This window comes from Anguilla anguilla, chromosome 13, assembly GCF_013347855.1.
Source record: "Anguilla anguilla isolate fAngAng1 chromosome 13, fAngAng1.pri, whole genome shotgun sequence".
NCBI classification, from domain to species: domain Eukaryota; kingdom Metazoa; phylum Chordata; class Actinopteri; order Anguilliformes; family Anguillidae; genus Anguilla; species Anguilla anguilla.
The window spans coordinates 4,849,058-4,868,731 of NC_049213.1; the positions used below are offsets into that span (position 1 = coordinate 4,849,058).

Here is a 19,674-nt window from a genome sequence, read left to right on the forward strand (position 1 = left end):
TTACCACAGTCAGTACCTTAACACACACACACACACACACCGCCCTCAACACCATTAACACAGTCAGTGCCTTAACACACACACACACTGCCCTCAACACCATAACCACAGTCAGTACCATAACACACACACACACACTTCCCTCAACACCATTACCACAGTCAGTACCATAACACACACACACACACACACACACACACTGCTCTCAACACCATTACCACAGTCAGTACCATAACACACACACACCGCCCTCAACACCATTACCACAGTCAGTACCATAACACACACACACACACTTCCCTCAACACCATTACCACAGTCAGTACCATAACACACACACTGCTCTCAACACCATTACCACAGTCAGTACCATAACACACACACACACCGCCCTCAACACCATTACCACAGTCAGTGCCTTAACACACACACACACACACCGCCCTCAACACCATTACCACAGTCAGTACCCTAACACACACACACACACACACCGCCCTCAACACCATTACCACAGTCAGTGCCTTAACACACACACACACACACCGCCCTCAACACCATTACCACAGTCAGTACCGTAACACACACACACACACACCGCCCTCAACACCATTACCACAGTCAGTGCCTTAACACACACACACACCACCCTCAACACCATTACCACAGTCAGTGCCTTAACACACACACACACACACCACCCTCAACACCATTATCACAGTCAGTGCCTTAACACACACACACACACCACCCTCAACACCATTACCACAGTCAGTACCATAACACACACACCACCCTCAACACCATTACCACAGTCAGTACCATAACACACACACACACACACTGCCCTCAACACCATTACCACAGTCAGTGCCTTAACACACACACACACCACCCTGAACACTATTATCACAGTCAGTGCCTTAACACACACACACACACCGCCCTCAACACCATTACCACAGTCAGTACCATAATACACACACCACCCTCAACACCATTACCACAGTCAGTACCATAACACACACACACACACCACACACACACATGTGAACTCCTAACTAACTCCTAACAGTGTCTCCCAGACACTTTCCTGACCCGTAACTCTTCTTTACTGTTCCCCCCCGCTACCGCCCCTCCCCCATTCAGACCTGTGACCGGATCAAACAGTCGGCTGCTGGCACCAAGCGCCGTGTGTTCATCGTCGAGACCATGGGTGGGTACTGTGGTTACCTGGCAACTATGGCTGGCCTGTCCTCAGGGGCCGATGCTGCCTACATCTTTGAAGATCCCTTCACCATTCATGACCTGGAGGTGAGTAGAGCAACCCCCATAAAAACATCTGCGCCATAGCGCCAGACTCGTTCCCCACACACTTAAAACTGCTAATCACTGAAGTACACCCACACCCTACACATTCAATCTGCTAATCACATAGCTACACCCATACCCCACACATTCAAACTGCTAATCACATAGCTACACCCACGCCCCACACATTCAAACTGCTAATCACATAGCTACACCCATACCCCACACATTCAAACTGCTAATCACATAGCTACACCCATACCCCACACATTCAAACTGCTAATCACATAGCTACACCCACATCCCACACATTCAAACTGCTAATCACATAGCTACACCCATACCCCACACATTCGAACTGCTAATCACATAGCTACACCCACATCCCACACATTCAAACTGCTAATCACAGAGCTACACCCACACCCCACACATTCAAACTGCTAATCACTGAGGTACACCCACACCCTACACATTCAATCTGCTAATCACATAGCTACACCCACACCCTACACATTCAATCTGCTAATCACAGAGCTACACCCACACCCCACACATTCAAACTGCTAATCACAGAGCTACACCCACACCCCACACATTCAAACTGCTAATCACATAGCTACACCCATACCCCACACATTCAAACTGCTAATCACATAGCTACACCCACACCCCACACATTCAAACTGCTAATCACATAGCTACACCCACACCCCACACATTCAAACTGCTAATCACATAGCTACACCCATACCCCACACATTCAAACTGCTAATCACGTAGCTACACCCATACCCCACACATTCAAACGGCTAATCACATAGCTACACCCATACCCCACACATTCAAACTGCTAATCACATAGCTACACCCATACCCCACACATTAAAACGGCTAATCACATAGCTACACCCATACCCCACACATTCAAACTGCTAATCACATAGCTACACCCACACCCCACACATTCAAAATGCTATTCACATAGCTATTATTATGCAACTATTTTATACATCCCAATACAATGTCACTGGCTGAAGCAGAAATAAGTCTAAACTGGAGCTAACCACCTGGTTAGTCAATAGAATCTATGGTACAACAGCAGTTCTTGGCATCAGTAAATCTCAAGTCACATGACCAGCGGCCTACGCATCACTTACACTGCTACTGCCCCCAGTCTCTGTGTAGCAGGCACTGGTATAAGAGCTACACAGCACCTGTGCACCCAGAATGTCTGATCTGGCATTGATGGGCCGTTGTTTGCAGATGAACGTGGTGCACTTAGTGGAGAAGATGAAGACCACAGTGAAAAGAGGCTTGATTCTCAGGTGCGTTTCCGTAGAAACATCCAGGGCGGCTTTGAGCAACTTCCTGCTTGCCCCTTGCATACACTAGTGTAAGCAAATAGATGTTACAGCTGTGGTTCCCAGTTCTGCCCCCTTCCATGTTGACATGGAATTTTTATTCCCCATGGCATGCATACTTATTTCTGACAGAATGCTAATGGATTCCGATTTCCATCCTGCAAGACATAGATAATTAATGAACAGAATGATGCCCATATGAGTTTTACCTTAATGCCAGGAAAGTGTGGGGTTCCCACACAAGGGTAAAACCCTTGAGAGAATTAGCTTCTGAAAGTGAAATGTGGCTGGGGAAAAAGTTATGCACAATGTTTCCATTTGTGGGACACTTGGGCTCAGCTTTGTGTAAACACATATCAAAATTTGGTTGCTTTGTTCAATCCACTTTATTCTGGGGTTGTAGATGTCCTGTGGTACTACTGGGAAAATAAATCTGGTTTCAGAAGTACATTTAATCACTACAAAATAAAGAAAATACAAAATGATTTATGTATTTTTTTTATATTTTCCAGAATACATGTATGTCCTGTATGCTTACTGAGTGAGATTCCCATAGGATCAGGGTATTTAGTCATTTTGATACAAGCTATTTTTTTCATGCTTTGAACCATGTATATACTTTTTGTTTTGTAAGTCAATGGATTTATTTAAGACATTTGAAAACAGGTGGAAGTTCTTACAAAAAATCATGGGTTTTAAAGAGTTTTTAAAAGCCATAATTCTGAAGAATCTTTTTCATTCCACTTGAGTTAAAATCCTTTGCCTTCACAGGGGAATAAGATTTTCTCTTTTAAATTATGCAGACGTTGCAGTGGCATTTTTGTGAAATGTTTGGTTATGTGTGAATGTAAGGTTGACTCTACCATCTAGTGGTCAAATTTAAACATTATATGCCTACAATAAAAGTCTCACTCCTAATGTGTGAAGACTTGAAGTTATGAGCAAGCATCATCTAGCTGTATGAAACAGGATAGACCTTCATTTGCTTTGTAGCTGCTATACTTTCTCAGTTGAAGTGAAGCTAGAAATCTACATAGCTGGCAGTTTTACTGAAATGTTGTGCAGCCAGCTAGCAAATTTATTTTGGGGCGGTCAAAAGCTGACAAGCTGGCTTGCTAGTCAGTTGCTATCATGAAACTATTTACTAGCTAGGTAGCTATCCAGCTGCATATGAAATAGACAAAAGGAAAACAATATGATGTTGCATTCACACGTTAAATAGTTAGCAAAATATCTATGTTATTACTTAGCAGGGGAGCAACAGCTCACAACCTGAGCAGGTGCTGTGATGGTGACTTCAGAGCCATGCCTCTGTTCTGAATCCTCAGAATTCGCTAGTTTGCAGGCTAGTCTGTCCTCTGACCGATCACAGCTCCTCTCTCCCTGCTGCAGGAACGAGAGATGCAATCTCAACTACACCACCGACTTCATCTTCAACCTGTACTCGGAGGAGGGGAAGGGCATCTTCGACTGCCGCAAGAACGTTCTGGGACACATGCAGCAGGTCTGTGTGAAGCCAGATTCACGCTGCACGTAGGGGCCCTTGGGAAACAGATCCCAATTTCAGGCATTCTGACAGATGTGACCTCTCTCCTTCTCCACAGGGTGGAACCCCGACTCCGTTCGACAGGAATTTTGGCACGAAAATGGGGGCCAAGTCTGTCCTCTGGCTGACTGAGAAACTGAAGGAGTGCTACAGACACGGTGAGCATGCAGGAAAGGGGGCTACACAAAATGGCTGCCTGTATTTCTTGCTTTCTTTCATGGTCTCCAAATGCACCATTATCAAATGGTAGGCTGCAGACTCTGAAGCAGAGCTGGGGGGTATACGGCCAAAATATCATATGATATTTTTCATATTATTGACGGTATGTAGCGGGATTCGATTTTCCGATGCAACTTACAGGAGAAGTAAACAGAAAGTGACTGTAAAAAAAATAAGAGTCAATCAAAACAGTAATCAATTTCATTGTTTTTATTCGGAGCATGAACACTGAACGCTGTGAAATGTTCAATAACTTTCACAAATTTGCTAGCAAACAAAAAGCTCTATGTGCACCCTGCAAATGTTAAGCTAATATACAAAATATTCAAGCATATTTTTTTCCCCAAGCTTCAAGGTTTGTAATTAAATAAAAAAATATATATATACTTCTAGGTAAGACTGGGTGATATACCAGGCCTATAATTATAAAATGTTCTAAGCGTGTATGTATTAACAATCAGTGCTGCCACATGGCGTATCTGCATTGTTTTGTCTTCTTTTCCTTAATCATACCTCGGCGTAAACTCCATTTTGTGTTTCCGCAAACATTACATTACATTACATTTACATTACATTACATTTACATTACACTACATTTACATTACATTACATTTACACAACATTACATTTACATTACATTACATTTATTTGGCAGACGCTTTTATCCAAAGCGACGTACAAAAAGTGCATTTCATGGTCATGGACAACTACAAAACACAGGTTCGATAGGATACAATACTTATTTTGTACAGCTATTTCTAGCCAAGAACACAGTTTAGTTCACGCAGCGAACACTATTCTGACCTAACCTCTGCAAAGCCAACTAGGCAGAAGAACAAGCTACAGTATTAGGACAAATACAAATTACCAAAAAGTGCTGGGATGGGGGAACATGTAACGAGTGTCATGAAAGGGGGGAGGGAGGGGTGGATTTAGAGTGAAATATACAGAGTGGTGGTAGTTAGTCCAGGTATAGTCTGAAGAGATGAGTCTTCAGACCACAGCGGAAGATGGGTAGTGAGGGAGAGGTTCGTGTTGCTTGTTTAGTCGTGTCATGTTTTTTTAATGAAATGGTGTGAGTTTCGTTCTGTTGACGATGGGAGTGTGAAACCACATACTGCTGTGATTTCCTGCCAGTAGCTATTGCCTATACCTAAAAATAAGGTAGGCCGTAGCACCCAGCCCTACTTTGAAGTGGTGTATAAGCATTATTACATTACAGGCATTTAGCAGACGCTCTTATCCAGAGCGACTTACACAACTTTTACATAGCATTTTACATTGTATCCACTTATACAGCTGGATATATACTGAAGCAATGCAGGTTAAGTACCTTGCTCAAGGGCACAACGGCAGTGTCCTACCCAGGAATCTAACCTGCAACCTTTCGGTTACAAGCCCAGTTCCTTACCCACTGTGCCACACTGCCGCCACAAGCATTATCATCAAGCTTGAAGATTCCAATCCTATAGAGATAAAATAGCCGCGAAACGTTGGCATGCTCCAGTCTGTGATGTTTCTTTCAATGCTTTATGAAACGTGTCACATTGTAAAAAGCTGTGCTAATGACCCCTTGAAACACTGGAATCGCTGCAGGTGGCCATAGGGCTGCTTTTGGATGCCACCTTGTGTACGTTCCGCACAGCAGCCATTGGAGCTGAAAGTCGCTATTCGCTCTATAAGCAACAACCTCGTTGGTGGCGGTGAGTGCATAGTGCTTGTTCGCGGAAGCGACGGCGCATTCAGGCGATTGGCGTACGGCAGTACAGACAGAGACTGAAAGTACAGAGGCGAAGCTTTGCTACAGGCGAGAATTAATATGCATATTAAGCGCTGTAGTGTCCGGATGGGATTCAGATCGGGCGTGTCCTAGCGGATACCCAATCCACAAAATACGGTCCTCACGGGAGCCGATGAGGATCCATGGATCAAATCGGGACATCGCTACTGATTATATCTAATGATGATGACAATATGTATGACAATATATATCAGCATTCAGGGTGAGGGCAGTAGAAATGGCAGGATGGAGGTGAAGGATACACTTTGAATTTGTATCCAGGCAAGTTGTATTGCTGACACTCTCACTTGTGTCTCTATCTGTCTCAGTAGTGTTGAACACACATTCTCTCTTGTGTCTCTATCTGTCTCAGTAGTATTGAACACACATTCTCACTTGTGTCTCTATCTGTCTCAGTAGTGTTGGACACACATTCTCTCTTGTGTCTCTATCTTTCTCAGTAGTGTTGAACACACATTCTCTCTTGTGTCTCTATCTGTCTCAGTAGTATTGGACACATATTCTCATTTGTGTCTCTATCTTTCTCCGTAGTATTGGACACATATTCTCCCTTGTGTCTCTGTCTGTCTCAGTGGTATTTCTCACACATTCTCACTCTTGCAGGTCGCATTTTTGCCAACACGCCAGATTCTGCGTGTGTTCTGGGAATGAAGAAGCGGGCGCTGATGTTCCAGCCCCTCGAAGAGCTCAAGGAACAGACCGACTTTGAGTGAGACCCTCCTGCCTTCCTGATTCCTTTCTCCACTTGTCTTGCATGTTTGTCTTCACGTTCTACCATCCCTTACAGCCATCTGCGATAATTAGCACATCGTGTTATGTAGAATCAGCATGGCTTTGATTCAGCCTAACATACAGTTTCTATGGGTCCTTGGATTTGGGGGAGTGGGACCCTGAAAAGTTCCCTTTCCTGAGTAATGTTGAAAAAAACTAAGCTGAAGAATGACAAGCACTATAGACATTGGAGCCTTAGAGCTATTTTTCACATTTAAAGAACAAAGCAGAACTGGACAAGACTGAAAAAAAAATAAATTCTGAAGTTACCTAGTATACAGTTACTTTTGTACATGATCACCCTGGCTGTTGAGCACCAGTCTATCCCTCTTTACCACAACAGCTCAGCTGCATTGGGTCTGGTGCTACTCCATTAATATTTGAAAGGTGCTTGTGGTGGTGGCAGGGGTATGTCTGGGACCCATGCTGCATACTGTAAGGACAATGGAGCCAGGGATCTGATGGACGGAGAAGGTCGGACAGAGTAGCAGTGTGTGTGTGTGTGTGTGTGTGTGTGTGTGTGTGTGTGTGAACTCAGTCATAGCGTTGGTCTCTGCTGTCCTCTCTCCCTCCAAAGGCACCGCATCCCCAAGATTCAGTGGTGGCTGAGACTCCGGCCCATCCTTAAGATCCTGGCCAAATACCAGATCCCCCTGGACACGTCAGAGAAGGCCGCCATGGAGCACATCATCAAGAAGAGAGGCTTAGTTTAAGGGCATTGGGGAGAGGGAGGGGAGGAGACTCACTGGCACGCACGTGCAAGCAGGCGCACGCACGCACGCACACGCACGCACGCACACACACACACGCACGCACACACATGCGTGCACGCACACGCACACACACACACAATGATATGCACACACACTTCCCCTGCCTCTCACACACACACACACACACATGCACGCACACACATACGCACACACACACAGATATGCACACTCACTCCCCCTGCCTCTCACACACACACACACACTCCCCCTGCTTCACACACACACACACACACACACAGATATACACACACACTCCCCCTGCCTCTCACACACACACACACATACACTGATATGCACACACACTTCCCCTGCCTCTCTCACACACACACACTCCCCTTGCCTCACACACACACAAATAGATATGCACACACACTTCCCCTGCCTCTCACACACACACACACACTCCCCCTGCCTCACACACGCACACGCACACGCACACGCACACGCACACACGTGCGCACTCACACACACACATGCACGCACACACATACGCACACACACACAGATATGCGCACTCACTCCCCCTGCCTCTCACACACATATACACTGATATGCACACACACTTCCCCTGCCGCTCTCACACACACACACACACAGTCCCCCTGCTTCACACACACACACACAGATATGCACACACACTCCCCTTGCCTCACACACACACAAATAGATATGCACACACACTCTCCCTGCCTCTCACACACACACACCTATGCACACACACTCTCCCTGCGTCTCTCTCTCTCACACACACACACACACACACACTCCCTCACAACATTTGGGGCAGAGTACAAAAAATGTAGGCTCAATGTTTTCACTGTGGGCCCCTTGATGAGGCTATGGCCTCTATTCTTTGCGCTCGCGTATTAAAAACAGTGTCTTAAAGACTGAGCATCCTTTGTGTGTTCAAAAACCCATGGAATTGCCACCCGTTTTCCAAGAACTCCATTATCTCCAAAACTATATACAGTACAGGCATGGTTGAAAGCTCCATCGTACAAAAATGACTAAATTCCCTGACCTTATGGGAGTCTCACTCAGTAAGCATACAGGACACACAAAACAAAAAATAATCCAAAGATTTTTTTTTGTATTGTCTTTATTCTGTGGTGATTACGTGTACTTCAGACACTGGCTCAAACCAGATTTATTTTTCCAGTAGTACCCCTGGACGTCTACAACACCAGGGCAAAGGCTTGAACAAAGCGGTAAAATTTGATGTGTTTTCCCAAAGATGAGCCCGAATGGTACTGCCCGGAGCCTCATACACAACATACTCTTTATTTACCCATTCTCCCTTTTTGGCTAAGCCCTGTATTTAATTTTTTTGAAAGGTTTCATTTTGGAAAGATTTGATGCACAAAACCTATTCATAATGGTCACTTATCACACATATTAAAATTCAATTTGAAACACTCAAACTGCTTGGTTTTCCCTTGCTGTGCCCTCTAACCCAGTGGTTCTCAAACTCGGTCCTGGGGGACCCCTGCGTATGCTGGTTTTCATTCCAACCTCAGCAGGTAATCCCAGAATTTTAACAAGCTGTTAATTTTTCTTAATTAGGTGCTTTTCATGTTTTAGAGCTGGGGTTCCAGAAAGGGCCAGTGTGGGTGCACACACCTGATTCTACTAATCAATCACTAGAGTCATTGCTAAGCACCTTGATCAGTAGAATCAGGATCAGGTGTGTGCACCCACACTGGCCCTTTCTGGATAAGACTGGGGACCTCAGCTCTAAAACATGAAAAGCACCTAATTAAGAAAAATTAACAGCTTGTTAAAATTCTGCTCTAACCTACTTGCGCTCAACTGTCAGGAGAAAGCGGGGGAGGGGGAACCACCTGTAAGCAGCCCACGAATTTGCATATGCAAACGGCAGCTGTGTGAAATGAGGCAGGGTCGCAGGCACTACCAAAGACAGTGACAGGGCCTTTTACACACAGGTGCCCATTCTTGAAGCACGATATTTACTGAACATACTACTGCAGCAACTAATGCTCATGCCCACAGACAGAGAAAGACCATGCCGCAGAATCTTACGCCATCAAAACATTAGAAATCGGAGATGCCGGAGAGCTTGAATTTCCCCAATTGTGCAAGACATTTAGCCAAATTTGTGTGTGGTTTATAGGTGCACACATAGCATCATACCCAAAGGCTAGATTGCTTACAACAGATAACAAAATATCAAGGCTATCCCAAAGACAAATTTGGCAATTTAAGACAGGGAAGCAAGTTTTTTTATTTGCTTGCAGCCTGCAGGAATGTTGCTCAAATGCTCTTGACTGCAAGCATAAATAAACATGGCAGCTGCAATTATTTTAGTATGAGAATAGTATGCATGAACAAATTTATTAAATGAGTACATGTGTAACCTTACACGTAGCATCGCAGATCACCTGGATGTTGAGGGAGTGGGCTCCTTCACAGGAAACATATGTAAGAGCGTTCTCTGCTGGAGCGCGCAGTTGCACATGCATGCTATCGATGTCACCAGCTGATGTCACCGAGACCCCCAGGGAATCCAAGGTTCACCACAGACTCCTGCATATGACCCATTCATGGCTGGCAGGTGTTACGGAGAACTGAGTGCATTCATTGGCAAGCCAGACTAGGCTGGAGGTAACTGCATGTACGGCTGAAATTATATGGCAGGTTGGGATATGCCTCCAATTGAATTTAGCGGGTGTAATAAAATATCTTATCAATAAAAAGTGGCACAGCTGTGACTTTGACAGCAACGGGGAGTGCACTGGGACAGCAGGCATTCCTCTCCAGCTCATCTGCCTGGAGAGGACAGATATTTGTGCAGCATTCCGCTTCGCTGAGGGACAGGTACGCGGTCATTGGCCGATGGACCCTCATCTCTGTTCTGTCCCAATCCTTTGTCCAATCAGGTACTCCATGTGGCTGAACAAATAAAGATCACATGAGTGAATGCAACAATATTTAACAAATGAAAAGCTCAACAAGTGATGTTTTTTCAGCGTTCCTGTTCTTCTATCACAAAAGTTGTTTAACAAAAGTTCAAATAATTCATCTGTGTGAACTTTATAGAGATTTCACTGGGTCTTGACACCCTCAACCTCAGAAATCTGTTCAAATACTTGTGTATTGCCACGAGTAATCAAATAATTAGCCAATTTTATTCACCATTACTTTGATTATCTAATTCAGTTCAATATTATGACCAGCAATTATGTTGTATTGTTTATTATAGTGTATTTTTTAAATACACAATAATAATATTTCACGTTGTAATCTTGATTGTCATGTTCCGGTGTTCCTGTCTGCGTTTTCCCTGTTGGGCCGCCAGATGGCGGCACTTCTGTTTTGTGTCCTGTTCCCCCCCTGTTAATTGTATTATTGGTTGTCTCGTTATCCCATCTTTGTTCCCACCTGTGTCTTGTTATCCCCTCCTTCTGGTTTGATTGTTTTTGAGTTCACCTGTGTCTTGTTACCCCTTGTCTATTTAAGTTCTCTGTTCCCTTGACTCGGGTGCTGGTTCCTTGTGTTTGTTCTTCCTTGTGTTTGTTGCCTTTTAATGTTCAGACCATTTATACCTGCCCGCGTTTTTTTACCTGTTTGTGTTTGTTCCCGAGTTGTGTTTGTTCCCTGACTTTGATGTACCTGCCTGCTTGTGTTTGTTCCCTGACTTTGATGTACCTGCCTGCTTGTGTTTGTTCCCTGACTTTGATGTACCTGCCTGCTTGTGTTTGTTCCCTGACTTCTATGTACCTGCCTGCTTGTATTTGTTCCCTGACTTCCATGTACCTGCCTACTTGTGTGTGTTCCCTGACTTCCATGTACCTGCCTGCTTGAGTTTTGTTCCTGACTAGTTTTGTTCCTGACTTGTTTTGTTCCTGACTTGTTTTGTTCCTGACTTGTTTTGTTCCTGACTTGTTTTGTTCCTGACTTGTTAATTTGCCCTTGTGTTCTGCCTACCTGCATTCTGCCCTGACCGTGTTCTGCCCTGCCCGTGTTTGAGTTCCTCTTGTTTTCTGTTATTTAGAGATTTTTTGAGTTCGTGTTTTTTCCCTTTGTGGCCTTGTCTGTTCCCTGCTTGTTTGCCTGTGGCCTTGTCTGTTCCCTGCTTGTTTGCCTGTGGCCTTGTCTGTTCCCTGCTTGTTTGCCTGTCTTTAGTAAAGTCTTTGTTCCCCTCCCATTTTGGATTTGTGTTTTCTTTTCCCTCTGCGTTTGGGTTCCCCCTACCCGCGACGTGACAGAAGGAACCAGCCAGTGTGGGACCCAGCAGAGTTTTTTTTTTTTTTTTATTTGTTTAACATGCCATTGGGGTGGTGGGAGCTTGAGCCTCCCAGTGCCCGGGGCGGGCGGTCGCGGAGGCGCCGTGGTCGGGCTGCCTCCCGGTCGGCCGGACCTCCAGCTGATCAGCAGGCGGATCCTGACCCTTTTGAGGGGTCTCGGCTTGCCATTTTTCCGGGGTCCGGCCCGCGGGGGTCCCGCCCGGCTGCCCAGCCGGGTTCCCTACAGCTGTGGTCTGTGTTCCTGTCGCCTGCTCCACCCCAAGTCCCGGAGGGGCCTTCACGGCCTGCTCTGCCCCGAGTGCCGGAGGGACCTTCACGGCCTGCTCTGCCCCGAGTGCCGGAGGGACCTTCACGGCCTGCTCTGCCCCGAGTGCCGGAGGGACCTTCACGGCCTGCTCTGCCCCGAGTGCCGGAGGGACCTTCACGGCCTGCTCTGCCCCGAGTGCCGGAGGGACCTTCACGGCCTGCTCTGCCCCAAGTGCCGGAGGGACCTTCACGGCCTGCTCTGCCCCGAGTGCCGGAGGGACCTTCACGGCCTGCTCTGCCCCGAGTGCCGGAGGGACCTTCACGGCCTGCTCTGCCCCGAGTGCCGGAGGGACCTTCACGGCCTGCTCTGCCTCGAGTCCCGGAGCGGCCTTCACGGCCTGCTCTGCCTCAAGTCCCGGAGCGGCCTTCACGGCCTGCTCTGCCTCAAGTCCCGGAGCGGCCTTCACGGCCTGCTCTGCCTCAAGTCCCCGAGCGGCCTTCACGGCCTGCTCTGCCTCAAGTCCCGGAGCGGCCATCACGGCCTGCTCTGCCCCAAGTCCTGGAGCGGCCATCACGGCCTGCTCTGCCTCATGTCCCGGAGGGGCCCCCAGATCCGCCTCGAGCCCCGGAGAGGCCCCCAGAGCCGCCTCGAGCCCCGGAGAGGCCCCCAGAGCCGCCTCGAGCCCCGGAGAGGCCCCCAGAGCCGCCTCGAGCCCCGGAGAGGCTCCCAGATCCGCCTCGAGCCCCGGAGAGGCCCCCAGAGCCGCCTCGAGCCCCGGAGAGGCCCCCAGAGCCGCCTCCAGCCCCGGAGAGGCCCCCAGAGCCGCCTCCAGCCCCGGAGAGGCCCCCAGAGCCGCCTCCAGCCTCGCCTGCTCTGACCCTTCCGCGGAGGCCGCCTGCTACACCCAAGTTTCGGGCTGTACTTGTGCCTCGAGCCCCGGGGGGGCCTCCGGAGCCGCCTCAAGCCCCAGGGGAGCCTCCGCAGCCGCCTCGAGTCCCGGGGGGGCCTCCGGAGCCGTCCAGAGCTCCGGAGAGGCCTCCAGAGCCGTCCAGAGCCCCGGAGAGGACAACGGTCCCATGTGTTGTCCCGCAGGGGCCGCCGCAGACTGCTCTGGCCGCCCCGCAGGCTAAGCCGCCTGCCTTGCCCCCTAGCGTTCGTGCTCCCCCTGGCGTTCGTTCTCCCCCTAGCGTTCGTGCTCCCCCTAGTGTTCTCGCGCCCCCCAGTGTCCGTTCTTTCCCTAATGTTCTCGCTCCCCCTAGTGTCCACACCTTGCCCCCTGGCGTTCGTGCTTCCCCTGGCGTTCGTGCTTCCCCTGGCGTTCGTGCTCCCCCTGGCGTTTGTGCTTCCCCTAGTGTTCTCACGCCCCCCAGCGTCCGTTCTTTTCCTAGTGTTCTCGCTCCCCCTAGTGTCCACACCTTGCCCCCTGGCGTTCGTGCTTCCCCTGGCATTCGTGCTTCCCCTAGTGTTCTCGCTCCCCCTAGTGTTCGCCCTTCCCCCAGTGATCGTCTCTCCCCCGGTGTCGTCGCTTCCCCCAGTGGTCGCTTCTTCCCCGGAGTCTGTCCTCCCCCCAGTGGTCGTCTCTCCCCCGGTGTCGGTCCTTCCCCCAGTGATCGTCTCTTCCCCGGAGTCCGTCCTCCCCCCAGTGGTCGTCCCTCCCCCGGTCTCGTCGCTCCCCCTGGTGTCCATTCTCCCTTTGGTGTTCGTCCTCCCAACCGTGTGTCCGTGTGTTCCCCGGCCCCCCTGTCTAATTGTCTGCCCGCCTGTTTGTCTGTTGGTCTACCCGTATGTGTGTCAGCCAGTTTGTTGGCCTGTTTGTCTGCCCCCCAAGCCGTCAGCCCATCGGCTAACGTGTTTGCCCGCCTGTCTGCCTGTCTGTCAGTGTGCCAGTCCGCGTGTGTTTTGTCTTGTTTGCCTGTGTGTCAGTCCCTATGTCAGTTGTTGGGCTCCCCCCTCGCCTTCCCTGTCTGCCTGTCCCTTTGTGTGTCCGTCGGTGTCGCCGTGTGCCTCCCCGCCTGCTTGTCCCTGTGTCTGTCCTTGTAGGTCTCCCGATTGTGCCAGTATCTGGCAGTCTGTTTTCCCCTCAGTCTTGTCCAACCCAGTCCAGTGTTGTCGTGCCCCGTCTCGTTGCTGTCCTGTGTCCACCTCGCCCCAGTCCAGTCCTGTATGTCTGCCTTGCCCCTGTCCAAGTCCCCCCTGGTTTCCTGAGTTTCCCCCGAGTCGCCCGATGTGCGGGCCCTGAGTTTCCCCCGAGTCGCCCGATGCGCGGGCCCTGAGTTTCCCCCGAGTCGCCCGATGCGCGGGCCCTGAGTTTCCCCCGAGTCGCCCGATGCGCGGGCCCTGAGTTTCCCCCGAGTCGCCCGATGCGCGGGCCCTGAGTTTCCCCCGAGTCGCCCGATGCGCGGGCCCTGAGTTTCCCCCGAGTCGCCCGATGCGCGGGCCCTGAGTTTCCCCCGAGTCGCCCGATGCGCGGGCCCTGAGTTTCCCCCGAGTCGCCCGATGCGCGGGCCCTGAGTTTCCCCCGAGTCGCCCGATGCGCGGGCCCTGAGTTTCCCCCGAGTCGCCCGATGCGCGGGCCCTGAGTTTCCCCCGAGTCGCCCGATGCGCGGGCCCTGAGTTTCCCCCGAGTCGCCCGATGCGCGGGCCCTGAGTTTCCCCCGAGTCGCCCGATGCGCGGGCCCTGAGTTTCCCCCGAGTCGCCCGATGCGCGGGCCCTGAGTTTCCCCCGAGTCGCCCGATGCGCGGGCCCTGAATTTCCCCGTGTCGCCCGGAGTGCGGGCCCTGAGTTTCCCCCGTGTCGCCCGATGTGCGGGCCCTGAGTTTCCCCCGTGTCGCCCGATGTGCGGGCCCTGAGTTTCCCCCGTGTCGCCCGATGTGCGGGCCCTGAGTTTCCCCCGTGTCGCGCCCAGCCCTGAGTCTCCCCGTGTCGCCCGAGTCCTGCCCAGCCCTGAGTCTCCCCGTGTCGCCCGAGTCCTGCCCAGCCCTGAGTCTCCCCGTGTTGCCCGGGTCCTGCCCAGTCCCGAGTCCTGTTCCCCCGTCCGAGTCCAGTCCCGAGTCCTGTTCCCCCGTCCGAGTCCAGTCCCGAGTCCTGCGTCCCGTTCCAGTCCCGAGTCCCGTCCTGTTTCTGCCCTGAGTCCAGTCCAGCCCCGAGTTCCCCTCCAGCCCCGAGTCTTGTTCTTGTTTTGTTCCTGTCCTGTCCAGTCCAGCCCTGAGTCTTGTCCTGTCCAGTCCAGTCCTGTTCCTACCCCAGTTCTGTGTCCAGTCCCTGTTCCTGTCTGAGTCCTGTTCCCCCGTCAGAGTCCGGTCCAGAGTCTTGTTCCCGTGTTCTGTCCCTGTTCTTGTCTTGTCCAGTCCTAAGTCCTGTCTCCAGCCCCCACCCTCTGTTGACTCCCTCCCCGGGTCGGCCTCCTGGGACGTCAGGAGCCGTCCCTTGGGGGGGGGGTACTGTCATGTTCCGGTGTTCCTGTCTGCGTTTTCCCTGTTGGGCCGCCAGATGGCGGCACTTCTGTTTTGTGTCCTGTTCCCCCCCTGTTAATTGTATTATTGGTTGTCTCGTTATCCCATCTTTGTTCCCACCTGTGTCTTGTTATCCCCTCCTTCTGGTTTGATTGTTTTTGAGTTCACCTGTGTCTTGTTACCCCTTGTCTATTTAAGTTCTCTGTTCCCTTGACTCGGGTGCTGGTTCCTTGCGTTTGTTCTTCCTTGTGTTTGTTGCCTTTTAATGTTCAGACCATTTATACCTGCCCGCGTTTTTTTTACCTGTTTGTGTTTGTTCCCGAGTTGTGTTTGTTCCCTGACTTTGATGTACCTGCCTGCTTGTGTTTGTTCCCTGACTTTGATGTACCTGCCTGCTTGTGTTTGTTCCCTGACTTCTATGTACCTGCCTGCTTGTATTTGTTCCCTGACTTCCATGTACCTGCCTACTTGTGTGTGTTCCCTGACTTCCATGTACCTGCCTGCTTGAGTTTTGTTCCTGACTAGTTTTGTTCCTGACTAGTTTTGTTCCTGACTTGTTAATTTGCCCTTGTGTTCTGCCTACCTGCGTTCTGCCCTGACCGTGTTCTGCCCTGCCCGTGTTTGAGTTCCTCTTGTTTTCTGTTATTTAGAGATTTTTTGAGTTCGTGTTTTTTCCCTTTGTGGCCTTGTCTGTTCCCTGCTTGTTTGCCTGTGGCCTTGTCTGTTCCCTGCTTGTTTGCCTGTCTTTAGTAAAGTCTTTGTTCCCCTCCCATTTTGGATTTGTGTTTTCTTTTCCCTCTGCGTTTGGGTTCCCCCTACCCGCGACGTGACACTTGATATTTTAATGCATGGTTGTGCATGCTTGTGTGTGCAACAGACAGGAGGGTGTATGCGTGTTGCGCACTCGTTTGTGTAGGCACATTACTCTGACAATATTGCGCCCTTAAAATAACAATAAAACAACAGTGACATGACTTAAAACCAGACTTTTGTTAGTGTTAGAGCAAACGCTTTCATCTGCATCAAAATAATCAACCATGCGCTGGACCACATGTGACTAGCCTAATTAAGTTCATTTGACATTTAAGCAGCTTGGGTGCTGCACGGCGGAAATTACAATTGCGTCGGTCTGAAACAAGCAAAGACTCATATTTGCCCAACCGCCGCTGAGCGCCGAGTGTAAGACAGCCCTGTATTAATTACACTTGATTGGTAGATGAAGTAATTCATGAACTTTTACATTTCTCTTATAATAAGATGCCCTCTTTAACATACCCCCTCTGTAGTCCTTTGTCACAAATGCAATCCGTCATTAACGTAATTTAACTTTGGCCTAAATAAAATGTGTAATTATGTAAAATAAATATGAACGTTAATTTCTTGCGGCAGCCGTAGTATTTCGGCGCTATTTTGGAGACACGTTAGAGTTGTCTGATTTACAACCTTTCATCCAGTTTTTTTCTATGTATCGTCACTTTGTTCACTATTTGTTTTCATTAAACTGAGGTGAAATAGTCCTATGCTGTGTGTGGAGAGGTGGGAGGCGCGATGTGAAGACTTTCAGAATGTTTCCTGTCTCTCGCTGAATAAAAGGCTACTGCTTTGTTCTGCTTCACATTTCAGCCTGTCTGAAATTAATATGAAACAAGGTCTTCATGCAGAAAACAATAGATTTTTGTTGTTTAAACATGACATTTACATGTATTAGGCTTCTACTTATAAGACAGAATTAACACTGCTTCCCCGAGTATAGTTGACTTAATTTTAAACGTCAATTTAAACATTTTTCCACGCCCCCGTTTTACTGTTTGGCAAATGAAAATCGGAAAAAGGAAATGCGCAGTTTGCGAGACTCGAACGGAAAACTGTTTGCCACGGTGTGCAGTACACGGATCATCGACCCATTCGTTTCGTGTGTAACCACCGGAATCCTTAGAAGCCGGTGAAACGTAAGTATGCAATATAAAACCGAATCAAGGCAAATGGAAAGATTAAATCAATTGACGGGGAAAGGTAAAAGGATGCTCAAGCAGAAAGCAAGCCGAAAAAAAGGAGAGCTAACATTGTAGAAACCTTTACTCAGCCTGATGAAATCTGTGGACGAAACGCATCGATTACCGGTTTCTCTGTGACTTGTCCATGAGATGTTTAAAAAGAGACGGTCGAAGTTTGCTAACGCATTCATCTATTCAAAGGAAATGACTTGTGCGTTTAGCATATTGTGTCTCGCAATCTTACATTGTTTTAGAAAAGCAGTTATTTTTAGACAAACAGTAGACTAAGTGAAAACGCCATGTAATGCGCTTATTGAGGTTTTTCTGCACATACTAATGTTAATCAATGAAACACATTTCCAGTGGTAACCTGTGACCAGCCACACCCTCAGATTATGAAGCATGAGGTTGTACTTACGAAAAACGATTGTGCACAAACTTTGAGGCACAATCAGCTTCATAATTTACCATGAAGTGAGTGGTGGTAACGTTCAAATCCTCAAGGAAAGCTGTTTTTGTTTTTTCTTAACACCCCGGTAAGCATTGACAAAACAACTGACCAATCTGATGTAGGCCTATGCTTAATAGTGTACACATGCATGCGATCAGGTGGCTGTTTCTTTTCCATTAATCACTTGGAGCATCCAGAAGATGATGTTATGTCAATGCAGCAAGGAAACTAGCTGAACACTTAACATTACATACGTTAACTTAAAATGTCAAACACGCTGATGAGTACAATGAATTTATTTAACAAATATTAAACACCATTTAAAATGCGTAAGGTCTCCCGAAAAGGATTCTACATGTAGATGGTTTTCAACTCCATCTAGTGTCCCTAATCACCAAAACTGCAGTCCTCTCCATGACCTCCCTGGGTACCAACCCTATCCTTTTCTCTTTAGATGGCATTCTGTAAGCATGTTTGTTGTAGAAACTGTTACATTTATACAGATGGGGATATCACGTTTTTTTTTTTGGTCATTTGGAAACAGATTCCGCTAAAATTGACACACAAAACCATACGGATCTTTCAGGGACAGACGACTGCTTAGGACAGACGACTACTTAAAATGATGTATGATTTGATTTACTGTATTGTAAATAAAAAATAATGCCTTGTATCCAAAAATTACTTCCATAAGAGATTTTTACTTAACTCGCTTAAAAAAAGTTTTTTAAAGAAATGTTTCGAATTGGTCCTTTCTTTTGGCACTTGGTAGAGGACTGAATTGCGCGTGTACCATCCTGAAATGGCTACTGTAGCAGCAGTGTACATTTACGATGCATTTATACTGACTCTTCCCTACTTTGTATAATTTGAGGAGGTGAATATGAACAGTCTTCCCATCCAAAAAAAATCTATATTTAAACAAATATAGGGTGGCTTTCTGGGATTGCTAGCCAGGCAAAAGTGCAAACACCTCCCCTGCAGAGTTTAACCGAGCAAGGTTGTTAGCCTGTTGTCAGTAAACTGTTAATTTACCAATTGATTGGATTTGTTCAATTCAGACCTTACGTATATTAACTCAACTATAACTTTAGGCTACGTGGTGACATGTCACATCGACTGGTACAGCTGTTTGGATCAAACAGACATTAGGCGGGAACCAGAAAATAATGTCCAGTTTTGTGATAGATTTTCACCGATATAGGTAGGCCACAAAAAACATATAAATATAACCAATACATTAATTGAGTACTGCTTGCATCATACAACATGAAATTGTCTTGAATTGCCTTACTTTGTGTTAACGTTTAATGCTGTTAAGACTGTTAGGTGTACCCTGCGTCCTGTTAGTTTTTACCCCAAACTCGGGTCAGGTTGCTAGTGAATGGTATGTCCAAGAAATTTCATTGTCATGCATAATCATAGCCAATGGATGTAGGTTGTTTGTATAAAAAAAATATTAATCTATCTCTAGTAATA

General features: G+C 48.1%; 2 protein-coding genes and 1 long non-coding RNA gene across 6 annotated transcripts in view; 2 read left to right on the forward strand and 1 right to left on the reverse strand.

Annotated features, from left to right (window-relative positions):
• Positions 1 to 7,816, forward strand: part of pfkmb (phosphofructokinase, muscle b) — a 41,271-nt gene extending 33,455 nt beyond the window's left edge. The window contains exons 17-22 of the mRNA XM_035386918.1: positions 1,150 to 1,314; positions 2,578 to 2,639; positions 4,068 to 4,179; positions 4,280 to 4,379; positions 6,845 to 6,950; positions 7,590 to 7,816. Coding sequence (XP_035242809.1) covers positions 1,150 to 1,314; positions 2,578 to 2,639; positions 4,068 to 4,179; positions 4,280 to 4,379; positions 6,845 to 6,950; positions 7,590 to 7,725 — 681 coding nt within the window. The 3' untranslated portion in view covers positions 7,726 to 7,816. The remainder of the gene's footprint in view (positions 1 to 1,149; positions 1,315 to 2,577; positions 2,640 to 4,067; positions 4,180 to 4,279; positions 4,380 to 6,844; positions 6,951 to 7,589) is intronic.
• A 2,191-nt stretch (positions 7,817 to 10,007) lies between these two features.
• On the reverse strand, positions 10,008 to 18,156 carry LOC118211500. Of its 2 annotated transcripts, none has more exons than XR_004762017.1 (2): positions 17,869 to 18,156; positions 10,008 to 10,695 (listed from the first exon to the last, which is right to left on the reverse strand). It is a non-coding gene; the product is annotated as an uncharacterized LOC118211500 (long non-coding RNA). The 2 variants fall into 2 exon arrangements; XR_004762018.1 differs by lacking the exon at positions 17,869 to 18,156 and adding an exon at positions 17,026 to 17,068.
• itgb7 (integrin, beta 7) overlaps positions 17,383 to 19,674 on the forward strand; it is a 49,655-nt gene continuing 47,363 nt past the window's right edge. For all 3 annotated transcript variants that reach the window (XR_004762016.1, XM_035388747.1, XM_035388746.1), the window contains exon 1: positions 17,383 to 17,699. The gene's annotated coding sequence lies outside the window, so the exon portion shown is untranslated. The remainder of the gene's footprint in view (positions 17,700 to 19,674) is intronic.